This window comes from Toxorhynchites rutilus, chromosome 3 (assembly GCF_029784135.1).
Source record: "Toxorhynchites rutilus septentrionalis strain SRP chromosome 3, ASM2978413v1, whole genome shotgun sequence".
Lineage (NCBI taxonomy): Eukaryota > Metazoa > Arthropoda > Insecta > Diptera > Culicidae > Toxorhynchites > Toxorhynchites rutilus.
This window is the reverse complement of record NC_073746.1, coordinates 145,078,305-145,096,658: the sequence shown is the minus strand read 5'-3', so window position 1 is coordinate 145,096,658 and position 18,354 is coordinate 145,078,305. Positions and strand designations below refer to the sequence as shown.

The 18,354-nt window shown below is 38.6% G+C and overlaps 1 protein-coding gene across 3 annotated transcripts in view; it reads left to right on the top strand.

The window, feature by feature from the left end:
• Positions 1-18,354, top strand: part of LOC129777766 (acetylcholinesterase) — a 48,940-nt gene that overhangs the window by 28,273 nt on the left and 2,313 nt on the right. For all 3 annotated transcript variants that reach the window (XM_055784241.1, XM_055784240.1, XM_055784243.1), the window contains 4 exons: positions 2,803-3,578; positions 8,713-8,848; positions 9,423-9,854; positions 17,393-18,319. In XM_055784241.1, coding sequence (XP_055640216.1) covers positions 3,331-3,578; positions 8,713-8,848; positions 9,423-9,854; positions 17,393-18,319 — 1,743 coding nt within the window. In that variant the 5' untranslated portion in view covers positions 2,803-3,330. The remainder of the gene's footprint in view (positions 1-2,802; positions 3,579-8,712; positions 8,849-9,422; positions 9,855-17,392; positions 18,320-18,354) is intronic.

Sequence of the window (18,354 nt, the reverse complement as noted above, 5' to 3'; positions counted from 1 at the left end):
GAATTCTATTTTGCAATTAAACCACTCAAAATGCTTAATATCGAAGCCGCAAAAGTTACATCCACTCGCGCAATCATGTTCGATTTTTCGGTTTTTGTTTCTCTATTTCACTTTTGATCAGTATTCATTGTCATAGGATGGTTTAAATATAATAGAATAACATGTAGAAGGGTTGCCCATCAACAGAAAATTGAATTTCTTAATGCAACTATACAAATCAACCACCTGTCCATTATACCCCCACTGTCCGTCTTACCCGCGGCTCCCCTACATCGAAATACGCTTTTTCCCTTTGGTGTGTATTTTAGAACATGATATTCCGGTTTGAACACCTTACCACACATTCCAGGCGAGTCACATTAAACGCCTCCAGAAATTGTTTATACGTTGCATACTTTGAAACCTTGCCTTTGAATGACCCCTTAAATTTTTCTGACTACCAAAATGGTTGCCGTTTGAATAATCATGAGCTCTTGTCGTTGCGACGACTGAGGCCTCAACTGCTGTGCATATTCGACATTCGCACAACAGGTTCAAAATGATGGTTGAAAAGGCAAAAAAATGTGGACACCTTAAGATCCATTATTTCCAAAAAGTCATGATGAATAATATTGACTCTTTGTTGGTTACATATTCTGTTTTGGTTAATGCTTCCTTCGGACAAAGTGGTATATTATTCTCACTCGTTGGCTTACTCGATTTCAGTAGCTCATAATGGTCGAAAATACTGATCCCGCCAAATACAGAGCATTAACTTATATCCATGGATGTTCGACCTTAGAGTTGACCTAACATAACATAACTTCTCTTCTGCCACTGAATCAGCATTTTATAGATTCAAAATCACATCCCAAAATAAAGGGAAAAAAATCCCATCCCGAGGTCTCTTGAGCTCAGTTCAGTTTGGTTTTTATTACTTTGGATGAATCCCGATTTTTTGTTCGACTTACACGAAAAAAAAGAAACCAATTTTGAAGCACATAACATAGTGATAATAAAAAATGCCATACAAATAACTATTTCTAATATAGACAACTCATGACAATTAACACCATTTTTTGTGTTTGATTTCAATTGTGACATCCGTTTAAAAATGATCGCGAATTTTGCATTTGTGGGTAAAGTATATTCTATTTCCGGTTTTTTTGTGGTGTTATGTAAGTACCCATGTCTCTTTCTCATGCCGACAAGTTCGGCCATTTTGAATGTTCAGATAATTTTTTGACAGCTACTTTGCTTACACGTGTTTTGGTCCGTCTTCGATTTCTGCCTGTCCCAATCCAGTCGCTTCGCGATACTATTTGAACAGACCTTGTATATCTCTATGAATACCCAGTAGTTTTTCGAGGTTTTCCCCGCGCTTATGAACAGGTAACAAATCCTCTGCTGTAGTTATCATCACAAAAAATGGCTGAGAAGAGATTCACGCAATTGTTGTTTACTAACAATGTTTGAAATTTCTCTTATGGATCAAATGATGATGCGCTCAACAAATTCTCTTGAAGAGTTTTGACAGCTACTGAATAGACTGAATAGACTGTATGACATATACCGTAATGCATCGAAATCCAGACACTCGAGCGCTTACGATGTGATTGTGCAGTGATTTGAAATCCGAACACTTTTGCTTTAAATTCCGGACACATTTTGTCAACAATATTTCTTTGAGAGTAATCGGTTAGTATTTTTTGTAAAGCTTATTGTTTATTGTTATTCTATTATAATCTTAAATTGTACTTTTTTCCCGGACAAGGGTTTGCAAAACACAAATATTTGTTTTGATTTTTGATATTTTTTTTCAACAGATAGGTACTGTACCCGATACCACACTAAATTGATACAATAGTAGCTATTATTTAGTCACATTAATTCAACGTGCAAAGGATGTTATGAGTTTGGAATGATGTTGAATGTAATGAAAAAGTGTTCGGATTAAAAAGCCGTCCGGGTTCTAAAGCACTACGGTATATGAAAAGTCGGGTTTCAAGTTATATTTCAAGTTATTTTAATATCTTTGCAATGTTTTCCCAAAGTTAGTAACGAACTGATCCTTTTCACCTGCTAATAAATTAAAATATAAATGCTTTAAAATCATGCTCATAAACTACGTATAGTGACTCACTTCCGGGTTTATTCACTAATTCCGATGTAATTACAACTGACCACTTCCCCCCACAAATCCGATTCTACCGGAAGGTTTCGTCTCAGCTTGCCCGTTGCAATCTTTTCGCACATGGGTAAACTCAAACTACTTCCTTGTTTTCAATATTTACATTCTCAACATTTCCCGCTATTCGGTGGGATCAACATTCGGTTGCTTACACCGTGATTTTTGTTTGCCCTGCATAACTCAGCGACCCATAACAAACACTGTCGGTAACCTACTTTCCAGAGGAAAACAATTATTGTGTCACCCCAGAATAAATAAAATTACGACATTCAACCGGCGGCTATGCCAACGCTAATGATGATGATGACGAATCAGGTGTGGAACTGTCTAGCCAATGGAAACTACAGGAAGTGAATATAATTCGAATCGCACCGAAAAGCCGCAACACTATCTCGATGATAACCGCTTCCAATAACCGTGAACTAATAATGAAGCTAGATAAAAATGAAGTTTAATGTTATTAGGACTCAACTGATATGCCTTTCGAAGATTGATCAAAACTATGCCTTCAAAAAAGTGATAAGAAAGTGAACGAACTAAGCGATCGTTGATCGTAATACAATTGTAACGTGCTGATTTAGGATGTATAGTTTATGAATGAAACTAATTATTGATTTTTCCTCTTTTTCTAGATTACTCATCGATTACGAATGTAAACGACAGGGAGGTTTACTCAACCAGCGAATGAATGAGTAATACTACCTAGTAGCAAGTCTCGATTAGCACACATACCTTCGCATAGCTGAAAACGTCACATGGTAAAACCTAAGCTAAGTGCGACACGCGATAATGTGACTGTGAATTCGAAACGATACCCGAGTAGAGCTACACCTCTCGTAGAAGTATGTTGTGCTTGTAGCTAACGGTCCCCATGTTTGGGTTCATAACACCTGATAAATCCAACAGTGAGCTTAAACCGCAAAACGTCATACATTGTGTATTCTCAAAGCTGAAGGTGAAATCTGTGTGGTCGTGAGAAAATATCGAATGTGAAGGTGTTTAATTTGTTATCATCAAGTGGCTCCAGGCTAGATCGAGTGTGTGAATCATTCCAGCTGCAGTGAACATATATTGTTTGAATTTGCGAAACTGTGTCGGCGTTTTCTTCATGTCTCACCCGATGATTTGCAGTGTAGTGTTTCACGAAACTCGCTTTGAATATGGCAGGCGAGGAGCCCACCAAACAGCAGCGGTGCGGTTCATCAGCGAATGCTCACCGCAATGCTCGCCGTGAACGCGTTTACTTAACTTATAGCTTTAGTTTAGCAGTCTACACAACCCTCCTTGTGTGGTTTGTTGTCTTTGGTGCGGTTTACGGGCAGTTCCATACAACGCGGGATCCACGATGGTACTCTCGGGAAGGAGACTACAACTACAAACTGCCCAATCCTGGTGATCCTGATTACAGGTAAGTGTTGAAAGTTTTTGGCTTGAATCCATTTTGCATATCTATGTGTAGTTAATTTTTCCGTTTCCCTTCATGCGGCGCCAAAAGTTTAGCTACGTAAGTAAATATCGTTATGCTTTTGGTTGAATTTCTTTTCAAGTCGAGAGGCGTTTCAGCCAAAGGAAATTCATCAGACGCACGTGTCTTTCAACTTTCCACGTAAAATACAATCAGGACATGCTGATTAACATAGAAATCTTTTCCAATTGAAATGAGACCTCCAATTTGTGCTTGCTGTTACACAACATCCGCCGTTACAAGAACTTCGTGGGTGCAGTTTTAAATTGTAGTAGACGAATGATTAGCGCCACACATATCTTGTCAAGTGCTTCGGGTTCGATCTGGAGCATTTATCGTCGAAAAAATGTCTTTCGATTTATCCTGGTACAAGCATATTCTTGAACTTGCCACCCAGAATACTATCACGGCGTGTTTAAGTGCTAACTTAAATGACGAAAGTATTGCAACGTTGAGAAGGCGAACTTGCTCTAAGAACGTTGTGCCATATCAGAAGAAGACGAATATGTTTTCGATTACATTTCCCGTTTCTCGTTTCCCGATGACGGATTCGACTCTCTACCCAGTCTATTCTGGAATTAACCTTTGAACTTCCAGATAGCCTTCGATGAAAATTTACGAAAAAAAGATCCATTTCAACGCTTGGTTTGCACTTCGTGGTTCATCATAAGGATCATAAGGTAATTAGTGCTTTTGAAAAAAACAGCAATTTCCCAGTTCAAAAACGAAAGTTGATGGATTTTGCAACACTACATTAGGAAGTGTGCGTCTGAAACGCACGGGATTCTTGTTATGACTTACGGCGACCTTGCTCTGTCAGGAACAACATTAAAAATTCTTTTCTACCTTTATGAAAATAACTAATAACACGAAAACCTGAAATGAGCTTGCACTTGACAGTTCTATAGCATTTAACAAATACCGTGAAAGAGCAACAATGCTGAAGCTTCAGTAGGTGATTGGCTTATTGCATTTATAGAACTTTACGTAGGCAAAACAAATATACCTCCTTCTTTATTAAAAGCTGTTCTTCGCGAAAGTGCGAACTAAGATGCCATTTTTACATTACAGTCGTCGGAAGCGTTTGCAAATGATAGCATAGGAAAACACTTTGTAATACTGATTTTATTTAACTTCAAGCATTAGCCGTCTTCTGATGTAGTTTTAATGTATTCTAAAGGGTGTCCCGCATCAATTTGCATCAGGGAAAAAACGCTGTAGAAAATTACCTAGTTGACCGATCCTTTTCAAATTTTCAGGCAATAAAATATGACCCATTGAATAGCTTTTGGCATATCTATTTCATTCAACTTCAATACCACAACCGTATGCTCGCACCTTCCGCCTAACTCCACCCTTAAGGTTCTATACAACATCTGGCTGCAGCTTCTTCTGTACTGAAACCCCCTTTTTCGTCAAGTCTTTCTCAGATTTGACCTCCTTGGGATGCTTCCGTAGTGTCTGGTTCATAATAGTCAGTGGCGTCGAGGGAAGCATTTGCGCCCGGGGTGGAAGAGTTGATTTGCACCCCTTCTTTCGCCAGAAAAGTAGAAACATTTGCACCCAGGAAAGAGTATGTGCCGCACCCGGGGCGGAAGAGTCGATTTACACCCCCATCCCCCGTCAGAAATTATATTCATCCAATTTCTTCATATAAATTCGGCTCATTCTGCACCCCTAAAATCGTGCACCCGGGGCGTTCCGCTTCTTCCGCACCCCCAGTCGACGCCACTGATAATAGTTCAGTATTTTCGATAGGCCTTAGTTCCGGTGCATTGGGGGGTATGTCCTTGAGTACGAAAGTAACCCCGTTAGCTTCGTACCACAACCGGGACCAACAGACGTTTCTGTAGACACTCCTTGAGATAGATCTGCCCGTCTACAGTCCCGGTAGTTACGAACGTCGAACGTCGTAGGGCAGTTGGACTGCTCAAATTAGCCAAAATCCATCTTTAATGCATACACTGTTTTATTCATCTTTAGTGCATAAATTATATGACCTTTGAGGGCTTTCTTGTCAGCTACTTAGTGGTTCTCGAACTGGTTGAAAGCCTCCTTTTATCCCCTTATATTAAGGAGTACTACTTCGTAGGTATTCATTGCGCCAGTGAAGTCCTGATAAGACATGTTTTGCTTTCCTGTCGGCGCACCTCTGCCTTCACCTTTCGATCTCCTCCAGTCTTCCGCGTTTCACATAAAACAATGCTTACAAGATGAACATGTTCACGCTGTTTTCGCAGTTTTGTGTTTGCAAACAAACATGATATTCTCGTACCTGTATTTCAAAATGTGACATGTTTGTATTCGTAATATGTTTGGATATACGTTGTTTGATCCCAAAGCTTCACATGATGTTCAACATGTGTACAGTTTCTTTTGCGATTTCACCTCAACCAAGGGCAGTATGTAGAATAGAAGAACCACCACCACCACTCAACACACGGTGTGTTGGTGTGTTGACATAGAAAAAATGCTTCCCTATCATGGCAATGGGTGCTTCGCCTGAAATTTTGTGCAAAAAAAAACCTCTTCATGTGTTCTGAAGAGAATTTATGAATTGAGCTATTATAACAAGTGCTAAAAATGAATAGTGCGTGGCGGAGATGTTTAGTTACCCACATCAAATTTTGTTTACAATATTTTTTTTATTTCAATATTTCAATTTCAATCGAATATAAAGTACCAGAATTATTCGGCAGTGTCTTACAGCACATTCTGTGAATTAAAAATCAAATTTTATTGAATGATCGGTGGAGATTACTGAATTTCAAAACGAGCTGTATAGCACTGGCATGTTTATGTTTGGGATAAACATTGAGCACTAGCGAAAAGCATGTTCGTGTACAACAAAAACATGAAATTTGAACATCACGTACACATGTGTAAGTGTTTTTCGGAAAACTGATCTCAAATTCGATTTCGTCCCAATATGTCTCCGACTTCGACACTTCATGCCATGTACCTTGTGTGAGGCGTTAATCTTCTTTTAAAGTTCCGTTATTAAGATGTTCCGTTGTCTTTTCCGTGACACTTTTTCCTGCAAAAGATTAATTTGCTCTCCTTGCTTCAATCGGTATAATTCCCACTTTTTTTCAAGGAAAAACCTTCTCCTTAACTTCCATTTCGGAACAATATCGGGAGTGAGAATTGAACTCGTGACCCTTAGCGTGAGAGGTACGGATGTTACTACTACGCCAGATCGCCTCCTCGCAAGTTAAGTTAAGTCGAGGATAAAGCATAACCATCCTCAGTCATGGTTAACCCTTTCGTTACGAGCGTCGTCTTTAGACGACATGAAATTCATACTGCTCTTCGATCACACCAGCGCGATGTGCATACTTTTCGGCGCAGTGCTCCGTACAGGGGTAGCACTTCAACGGAGCACACGGTCGTAATGAAAGGGTTAAAGATGAATATTCACGCTATTGTTTATTAGAAAAAATGGAAAAATCACAAATGAATTTTCAGAGCTCTCTTATTCTGGAGACTTGTTCTTCCACCCCTTTATCATGTAGTTTTTCATATATTGACAGTAACTGCGAAGCTGATCAGAAGAGTGACATATCTTGTGCAGATAGACATGAAAAAAAGTTGAAAAATCTGAATTATTCCGAAACAATTTGAGATGAAAATAATCCTTTTTTCATGCATCAACAGCATGGATTTAAAAAATTGAAGAATATTGATGCCATTCTACAATTCATGTTGTACGTTATACTATTTACATACCAACTTGCTTTGGATCCGTTTTTTAACTCATACAAAAGCTTCAATTTATTGGTCGTAACCCCAGAATCATGCCTGACAAATGCCCAATGATTGACTGAATCTAATTTTTAATTTGTTCAATCATAATGGTTTATCTAAGAGTTTTTTTTTTCATCCAGAGTGGTACTCCTAAGCATTCAGAGGGAGTCATCCATTGAATGCGTTTGTTTTTGCAGTCGTAATATTTTATGACATTGTGCACCCGTGGCCGAGTGGTTAGCGTCTCACATTATCATGCCGGGTGTTCGGGTTCGATTCCCGTTCTGGCCGAGCGATTTTTCTTAAAATAAATTTCCTTCGGCTTGCACTGTGGCCACGCGTTGTCTAGAGCTAGTCCCTCGGAATACATTCAAGGCGTGTTATTTGGCTTAAGAAATCTCAACTAAGTATTAATAATTGACGCTAGTTAATGCATACGTTGGGACGGAAAAAGTTCCACACGGAACGTTAACGCCATTCAAGAAGTGAGTAAAAAAGAGAAAAACATTCCATTGAATTTTACAGCGAGTTGAATCTCACGCAGTATAACTGAATCGAGTTATCGCCGAAATCATCAGAACAACTATGACACAAACTGAGGTATTTTTAAAAACAGATTGCAAAAATACTTCGATCAACGAAATCTACTACTTCAAATACGTGACTGGAAAAAAACGCAAAAGAATTAAAAGCAGCAGAAGCGGCAGCAGAGAGAAAAAAACCTAATGTCACAAATAGACTAGAAATATTCTGACGCGTGAAGATAGCATTGATATAAATGTCTCACAGAAAAAAAGCGTAATTTTTATAATAATTTAATTTTTTTCGTTTTCGGAACAGTTGATTTGCGTCCTATCGCCAGAAAATTGAAAAGTAGAAACATTCGCATCGAGGAGGCAATTGATTGGCACCGTTTCTAATGACTCGTAACACATAGACACTGCAGGAAAGCAATGTCAAAAATAACTGAATTCATGGTCTAATGTCGAAGATTAGTCTGTGTTGCGCAATCAATTTTTTGCCAAACTAACAAAGAAAGAACGATATTCTATAGACATGGAATACCGAATGTCTCATATGATTACTAGTTCCAATCTTCTACTGGGGCATAAATTCAATTACACCAACATTTTTCTAAAAATTGAAAAAAAATCAGAAAACAGAAAATAATTTTATATTTTACCTGAAATTAACTTTGGTACAATATTCTGGATGTTTTTATTAGGTCTACAATCATTCACATTTAAATACCGGGATCATTTAATTTATGATTATCCACTAACAGCCAAAATAACTAAATATTATCACGCCGTTACTCATTCTTTTCAAGGACATACACGTACAACAACCGACGTTATGGATACTACCAGCCGTCAGGATACGGACAACAATACCCAGGACAAAATCTCCCAGGCCAGTATCCACAGAACACGGGACTCGGAGATGATCGATTTAAGTACGACCCGGTAAGTAAAACAAACGCACATTTATTTATAGTCCATTTCAATTTACATATATCCGAGGCTTTGGCGCACAACATACGTTTTTCCCTCTTCAGACTTTGGCAATTAATAAATTCAAATGAGAATGAAGCGCCTCAATCAAAACGCATCTCGCGTAACAAACGATTCATTTTCTGCATTTATCTCACATCATAATAAGCAAAGTCCGACAACACGCATTATTCATGAGAAGTACAACGATTGTGTTACACACACCCGCGGTTTAGCTCTCCATTACCTCGAGCTAAATCATTTGAATGCAAACCGACGCGGACTAAACTCACTTTTCATTGCATTCCGGTTAAAAGTAAAACTTACAATGTGTTCCTTTCTTATCGCTTGGTCGGCGGCTTATTTGTATTTTTTTTTCTCAACGGTATTCATCTCACCTCGCGTTTTACTACAAAGCACTTTTTTCTGCCTTTTTTGAACCCGTAATCACCTACAGCTGTTTATATGATGAGTAATTCCACATGTGGGTCGACGACGTCTCACTATTTTATGATTTATGCAATACATTAATGCTTCTCCATTACAGAACAACCCAAACAACATTCAAACGCCGTTTCCGGGGGTGCTTGGCGGATGGCGGGAAGACCTGCAGGGGAAACTGCGCCGCGATTCGCTCCAGCTGGATCGCGATGTATTCGTGACCACCAACTACGGCCAGGTACAAGGTTTCAAGGTGCACCTGTACGATAATCCCGATCCCAAGTCATTCTACCGGCCGTGGCATAGTCCCGTGGATCGCATAATGGGCACTTGTTCGACGTTTTTGGGCATCCCCTACGCACTGCCACCGACCTTCGAAGGAAGATTCAAACCCCCGAGACAGCATCGTGGCTGGCAGCTGTTGCAGGCCGTCGACTACGGGCCGGCTTGTCCCCAGCCAGTCCAGTACACCGGGGCGACGAAAGGAATTCGTGATATGGATGAAGACTGCCTCTACCTGAATGTGTTCTCGCCAAATGTGAGTAGTTGTCATGTGTATTCGTTTTTTCAAATAACTTTTTCGAAGGCTCAAAGAGCCGAATTCTACATTTGGGTTTTTAAACCGTATCGGACCAAGCGTTCGAAAAATCGAACGGCAACTTAACACTCCTATACTCGCGCATTGGTTTGTCAGACCGAGAAATCAATAATTCGTTCATTTCTCAGTAAATATCAACACTACGACTTCGCGATTCTCTCTAGCTTCGTTATTCGTCGTTCGTCATCGTTTAGCGTATCGCATGTGTTGGTGCAAAGGGGTCGTGTGCCACTTTTTTAACACTTTCGGTCTGACACACCGACGCGAGTATAGGAGTAACTTTTTTGGACAAGTGTCTTTTTTCATATTCTAGAATATTGTTGAATGAAATGTATAAATTTATGTTAGTGGCGTGGAATATTTATAGAATATAATGCATAAGATCATTACCGGACTATTCTTATTTGATTTCAGTCCCTATTGTAACTGGAATGAACAAATCCATATATTAACTATTCGTCGATGTATTCGTCGTTAGATTCATACGTTCAAAAGCAAAATGAAAATGTTTGACTTTTGTATAGTTATTCGCTAAATATAATGGTCATACGTATACACACTTGTGAAGGGATTTCACTTGTGGAAGGATTGTAAACTATAAACTAATCGGTGGCTTATGGTTATTTTTAACATTTACAGTTTCGGGGATATTTTTTTTTTATAATGGACAATATCGACAAGAAAACAAGAAAAAGAAAATGAAGTTCCTAGAAATCCTTTTATATCATCTTTTTATTTTATTTATAAAAAAAGGCATTAATTCTTAGTTTACTAAGAAAACAGAGGCACAGAATATTAGAAATATGCAAACTTTATGTTCCAGAATCTTAATCATCTGGTAATTATCTAGAAGGTCGTTATACATTCTTCTCTTCGATAAAAGACCAGAAAAACACGCAACAACTGCATGAAATCTAAAAAATATGTTTGTTTCGAGCATGCAGTTATGCTATGTTCTGATTCTTGCTCCTATGAAACCACAATCGATTAATACGTTTTTATGTTTTTTATATAGCTCTTTATACTTCCATGAATTAGATTCAGTTGCTTACCTTTGATTAATGACAGTGAAAAATGCGAATTTCGTTATTTGTGTTGGAGTATCAAAAATTACTCTATTTTGATGAGGCTGAATTAGATGACTATTAAAACATAATAAAGACGAAGAAAACATATTTTAGGAGTTTTTTCATTCAATCATACCCTCTTCTTCAAATAAATGCCAATGAAGCCTGAAAAATATACAATGGCAACATTACAGAGAAGTTCAATTTTCGGTCTGTGACACCGTGCGCGAGTATACGTGTTATGATTTTGCACGCGAGTACAGGAGGGTTAAATAATATTCCATGTCTTTGGAAAGCAACCATATGGTAATGTTTTGGCATCAAATTATTAGCTAATTTATTAGCTATCACTTGCTATCAAGTTCAACTAATTTTGTATACATATCAGCCATTTCATGCAAAACCGATATAGTGGCTCTCAGATTTTCATAAAAAGTGGTAGTTTTGTTCCTTATCGCAAAATATTAGACCCGTATTTTTCTTGATTTTTTCATTAGAATGTCCATTCCCATTTTAGGATGGTTTGAAAAAAAAAATTTTTTCACTTTTTTCAAAATTCAAAACTTCTGAACTAATGAACCGTTTCAGATGATCGACATATCAAATTGAAGCGTCGAGACTCGAATCAATTCCGATGATTGCTTTCACGATGCTAATGTTATTACATCATTTACATTCATTTACATCATTTACATCATATCGATATAATTCACGATTACAAATTAATTAAACTGAATTTAGGTAACACATCTTTCCTGGACTATAAGAAACTCCATATCGATATTCATTTTGATTAGATTTAATATTTTGATAATGTAATCTTATGGATTCCAACTATGCACATGGCAAGTGCGGAATAAAAGTAGTTCTTCCTAGAGGCGAATGAACTGAAAAGTTTAAATCCTCTTAAAGCCAAAAAGAAGAAGAAGAAGAAGTAGTTCTTCTGTTATATTTTTCATTAACTACCTGCGCGACATGTTAACTTTGAAAAATCATAACTCAAAAACGCCTCTCTGATTTTTGGATATGTTATGTAAAAAACCTCAGCCTCATGAACCTTATGACAAAATATAAAAAATATAGCTCCCTCTATATTTAACCATGTAAACTAGAAAAAGAGCACAATTGTGATATTTTTTTCAAAGAAGACATGTGATTCTGTTCATGAAAAACAATTTGTTTCCTCTGCATCGTATACAGCGGCTCTGAAAACACTGTAGGAACTTGCCTTTAACGACTCAACCAATCCCGATCTTTGTTTGTTGTTTGGCTGTTTGGATTTCCATTCGATTCTCACGGGTAACTGGAGCAGTATAAGATCCACTGAAACTATCAGAGCCCCGCAGTTCCAGTCCAGTAGTGATATGTAATGGGTAATCTGGCTCATTGGTTTAATTCGTTTTTTATATCTATTTCTATCAAGGCTGTCACTTTGACTAGTGTGATATTTAGTTATTAAAATATAAAAAAAAGGAAACAGAACATATGATCCATTTATCTTTAATGAAAATCAGAACGTTCTGAAGAGATAAGAGAGCGGCTATGATTTTAGGTGGAATCCAGGGCTTGACAATTTCGAAACTAAAATATAAAAATGACTTTTTTACTTCTTCCTTTTTCTACAGCCAATTTCAATTTCGATTGTGTGTATTTCGTTTGCAATTGTCAATTTCGTTTTCGTTCTGCCTTTGAATTTGAAAGCAGACGCTTTCGCTTGACGATTGAAATTGTCCTTTTTATTATCATTTGAATGGGCTATATGTCATTTTCAGTTTCACTTGGCCGTGTCCGCAGGACATAAAGCTACTGGCAGCTGTGAGCTGAATAGATATCGTCCATGTTTTTAATGCCTCAATAGAAACATGTGATTCAGCTGATGAAAAACAATTTGTTTCCACTGCGTCGTATACAGCGGCTCTGAAAACACTGTAGGAAGTTGCCTTCAACGACTCAACCAATCCCGATCTTTGTTTGTTGTTTGGCTTTTTGGATTTCCATTCGATTCTCACGAGTAACTATAGAATATAGAATATAGAATGCACTGAAATTATCAGAGCCCCGCAGAAAGGACAGTAGTGATATGTAATGAGTGATCTGGTGACCCGCAGGTGTACAAAATATCCCTTTAAGGTGAAGGTGGAAGCAAGCCTTTGTAGTAGTATAGGTAAGATCACATGTAAAAATGGGGTAATAGTGTTTGTGAGAGACGAGTCATTTGTTTCGTTTGTTTTGATCTTTGTACGTAAATAGATCAATTCACTTATCAGACTGTGTGGCGCTTCATTGACACGAATCTTTCAATACATTTGAAAAAAAAATTCAATACTAAAGTAAAATGTATGAACGATATGTTCCGATGAATAATTGCAAAAATATATATATAAAGGTGCATTTGCATATGAAGTAAAATTCTAATTATACGCGAGCGTAATATGAGCAAATTTATAACACATGCGGATTGGGGCTCTTTTGGTATTAACAAGTTCTTCCGCATAGTAACTCGATGTTGACAATTCCCTAATATTTTCTTTCGTTCATCGTATTTTTTCCACATATTCACGTTGGAGAGCCTTAACCCTTCTCTTCGTTGGCTGAGGCGTTTTGATTGAATGTAATACTTTTCCGTTTACTGTTTTTGAAAGCATAGGCAGCCGTAGCAGTGTTCCGAGCTCTGCAATACAATTTTCTTACCCAATGTTAAAGTTGCTAAAACTTACATTATAGCCATTAAACGTAAAAATAATAATTGTATTGATATCAACGCAATTTCATTCTTTTGATTTTCATGACATGAAACGATATGACTCAGGAATAATATTTTATTGAGTGGTTTTTATAGCTGATTCGATGATGTTGTCTGGCATCAGTGTCGAAAAAATAACGATGCTTTCACCAATACAAACAAAACCATTCCCGAAACTTGAAAAATGAAAATTTAACTTTTAGAGCACTAGCTCGAGTTTTCCGATGTTTTTCACTATACAGTGCGACAGCAGATGAAAATTTATTATCTTGTGAGTAATCGATTAGAATTTGGTTGATATTACTTGATGGGAAGTGTGCGAAAACGATCATTTTCTTCACAGTGTTTCGCAAAATCATTAATTTTCGGGCGAGAGCTGAGGGAGGGAGATGAAAGAAATGAGCGCCATTGTGGCAGCCATTTGTGGGTAGCTTCTACCTTCACCTTAACCCGTTTTATGCCAAGCGTTCGAAAAATCGAACAGCAACCTCGATAATCTTTCATGGCTTTGGAAAGCAACCATATGGTAAAGCTTTGGCATCAAATGATAGCTTAGTCTACTAGCTACCACCTACTATCAAGTTCATTCAAATTTGCATCACTTTATTGGACATAAAATACGGATTAAAGCAACTATGCGGAAAGTACCTAACCTCACTTAACCTAACAAAAACAAAACCTTATAAAATTTAAAAATATGTAAACTTACCTACAATATTACTTTGATAAAAGATCACACAGTGTGATGTAGGAAAAAAACATTGAATTGGACCTCCTACAGGAACAAACATGTTGGTTTTGGCCAATATTTTTGTTTAACGCTTTTTGATTTTTTGCCATTTTCCGGAGAACAGAAGAACGGAACAAATAATTCTAGAAGATTGGGGTTTCTGTAACACCAATAATCTAGATTACACCAATGCTTTTTGTTAAAAAAAATTAACAGCTTGGTCGTTAATAGGTTAAATCCCGCCAGTTTATGCACATCATACATTGAATTGATGCTTTCGCATTATTTGTCACCTTTGCGATAATTTTTGTTAGTTCTAATCCAGTAAGAGCCTAATCACTGCAACCCTATTCATTTGACTGAGCTGGCAAAATTTCTCAATGATTTCGTGTTACCAATATTTACACGATCCCTTCAACTGGTTCGAAACACAAATCCATAGATGGGTAACAGCTATGAGCGGCCCGTGAAATCAAATCGTATAAAATTTTTCACAACATGTCATATAAATTTCTGGAAAAAGCTTCTAAACGACGATCGATTCTTCTTCTTCTTCAATGGCACTAACGTTCCTAGAGGAACTTCACCGTCTCAACGTAGTATTACTTGCGTCATTTTTATTAGTACTTAGTTGAGATTTCTATGCCAAATAACACGCCTTGAATGCATTCTGAGTGGCAAGCTCTAGAATACGCGTGATCACAGTGCAAGTCGGAGGAAATTTCTTTGACGAAAAATTCCCCCGACCAGAACGGGAATCGAACCCGAACACCCGGCATGTTAGTTATGACGCTAACCACTCGGCCACGGGAGCACACGACGATCGATTACAGCATTCGTATACAAATTATTTTATAACGTTGCTTTCATCAATGTGATTTCTTTGATATGATACACTACTTTGAAATATCCAAATTTCATATTCTTCACTATCAAATCCATAGTCAATGGCACCCATCGGTAGCGAATTATCATCGATACCTCAATTTTCGCTAAATGCTTCGTTCAGTTCGGTTGCAGAGAAAAAGTGGAATCGGTAGAGAAGAGAATAATGCATAGGCATGTGAGCGTGACTCTCCTCATCTCACATCGCTATAACAATTAAATGGATTTTCGAGCAGGCACCAGCTTATATACAGATTTGTTTGATTTCATTAGCCTGCTTTCAAAGCAATTTTTAGGCTATTGAAACAAGCTTTCGTGTCATAATTAACAATCATATAACTCTTGTACAATTTGTCTTTCAAATAAAGAGATTATCATACCACTCTGTTTAGTCGGCAAAGAGGTATTAACGTTCGAAACCTTGCTTTCCAAGCGTCACACTCTCGTTTTTGAAACTTTGAACTTACACTTTGGTACAGAAATGATTGACGTAGGGTTAGCTCGTGTCAAAAACGTTTAGTGGAAGGAGGAGCGAGGGGAGATGGGATGTTTCAAATGATTACCCTAGGGAGCCTGACGGAATGGCTCGCTAGACATCCTATTCCTACCATCCTACGGCATGTATTTCCCATCATTTGCTACAACGTACATCTACCTAGTCTTGAGCTGATCTATACACCTAGCAAAGAATGAATCTGGCAAGCGGCTGAAATACTCCGTAAAGAAGTCCAGTCTTGCTTAGATCTGGATTCCTTATTGCCCATGCGATTGAGCCATGACCCTGAACAAGTGATAATCTGTTGGGCTTAGATTGGGTGAGTACGGAGGATGCTCTAACACCTCAAACCCTAATTCGTGCGCCTTCGCTACTGTCTCGCGTTCTATGCGGGGGCGCATTATCGTACAAGAAAGGAATGGGTTTCCTAGCAGCTGAGATCTGCCTAACTTCTTGGCCACAATACTGAGCTATTGCTGATATCGGTACTGAGTGACTGTCTCGCGTGTATCCAATAACTCCCAGTGGATGACGTAATGACTATTCCAAAACACGCATAACATGAAGAAACGGTAATTGCGAAACTTTTTTGGTGTAGTTTCCGATGGCATAACTCTTCTTATCCAGCGGAGTCCTCTGTATGGACATAAGTGAAAATTTTCGAGTTATCACGAGTGAAAAGCGATATGACGAGTGAAAAGCAAGTTATCATGCTCACTCTTCTCAAGTATAATTCTCGAGTCTGCCCTAAATGGGTGATAGCTCAGCCTGTGTGATGCGTAACCAAGGGAAGAAAGAGTTCTAGTCATAATGGAAGCTGAACACCGATATCTTCAGGCAAGATGCGTCGTTGACTGACACTAAAGTCATCACGGACCCTCTCAACATTTTCGATAACTTGTGGGCGGCCTGACCACGGCAAGGCATGTAATTGCTATCTCTTCGGAACCTGGCATACCACTTCCTGCATGTTTTGATATTAACAACTGATCCATAATGATTGTGAATCATAGGGATATCGGGCTTCGTGATATCGAATAATGATTCTTAATTCATTTCTGGTCAAACTAGGCAGCAGTTCGGTCGTTCGATCTGGGCTTGCGGTTCGACAGTTCTCCTATCTAGTTGCTCTCAAGCTACTTGAGGTTCAGCTGGTGACTGGTTATACTACAGTCTTGTCCTTAGGGGTTCAATTATCACCAGGGGGTCCAAAACCCGCATGTTTAGCGTTACGTAATTTATGCACGACGCCTAAGCGTATTCATGCGCATAATGCGCATAATGAATGGAGCTTGGTTTAGGCTGGGGTGGCAGGGTCAAAACACAAAAACCTCCATCCAGCCCCAAACAACAAAGTAATTTCTATGCGAACTAATCGCTGAAATTAAACAAAATATTTTTTCACCTCTTCTAAAATATGTGAATTTGAATTATGTTTTCATTAAATGCCATTTTTAGTTGTTCAATTGTGTTCAAACGACACATTGTTATTTGTTATTTTGATGTTATTTTCACCGATTTTAGTTATGACAATCGACTGTTATTTTCTAATTTCAGACCCAATCCGGCGTGGCACAAAAATATCCGGTAATGATTTACATCCACGGAGGAGAGTTTGTTCGTGGTGCTTCCAACACCTTTCCCGCCCATATGCTAGCTGCATTCTACGAAGTGGTGGTCGTCACCTTCAATTACCGCCTGGGCGCCCTCGGTTTCTTCTCGACAGGCGATGAGAACTCACCCGGTAACTATGGGATCCTGGACCAGATAATGGCCGTCCGCTGGGTGTACGATAACATTGAGGCATTCAACGGTGACCGCAATTCGATCACGCTGTTTGGGCCAGGAGCGGGGGCGGCTTCTGCTGGTTTGCTGATGGTAGCACCCCAAACGAAAGATATTGTCACAAGAGTGATAGGACAATCTGGATCGGCGGTAGCGGATTGGGCGCTGATTGTGGATAAATACCGGGCGCAGAATACCAGTCGTGTTTTTGGTCAAATGGTAGGGTGCTCCATAGAAACCTCATGGAAGCTGGTAAACTGCATGCGGCAAGGCAGAAGCTTCTACGAATTGGGCAATGCGGAATTCGCACCTCATGTTGGATTGTTTCCATGGGGGCCTGTACTTGATGCTAACTTTACCTTTCCTAGTGACGAGTGGTACGAGGGATGGAGAGAACGAGACTGGCATTTTCTTTCCGAAACACCTGAGGAGTTGATCAAGAAAGGGCACTACAACAGAGGGCTGCATTATATGAGTGGAGTCACCCTACAGGAAGCAGCCTTTGTGATATCACAGAATGAAAGTCTCGCCCCTTACTATGAAATAGACCAGAAATTTTTCAAACAAAAAGTCTGGGAGCTGGTATACCGATACAATTACACTCTTAATTTGAATGGCACTTACGAAGCCGTCAAATATATGTACACATATTGGCCCGATCCCAAAAATACGACCTTCATTCGAGAGCAATATATCAATGTAATGTGAAACATATTCAGCAACAAAACATATCA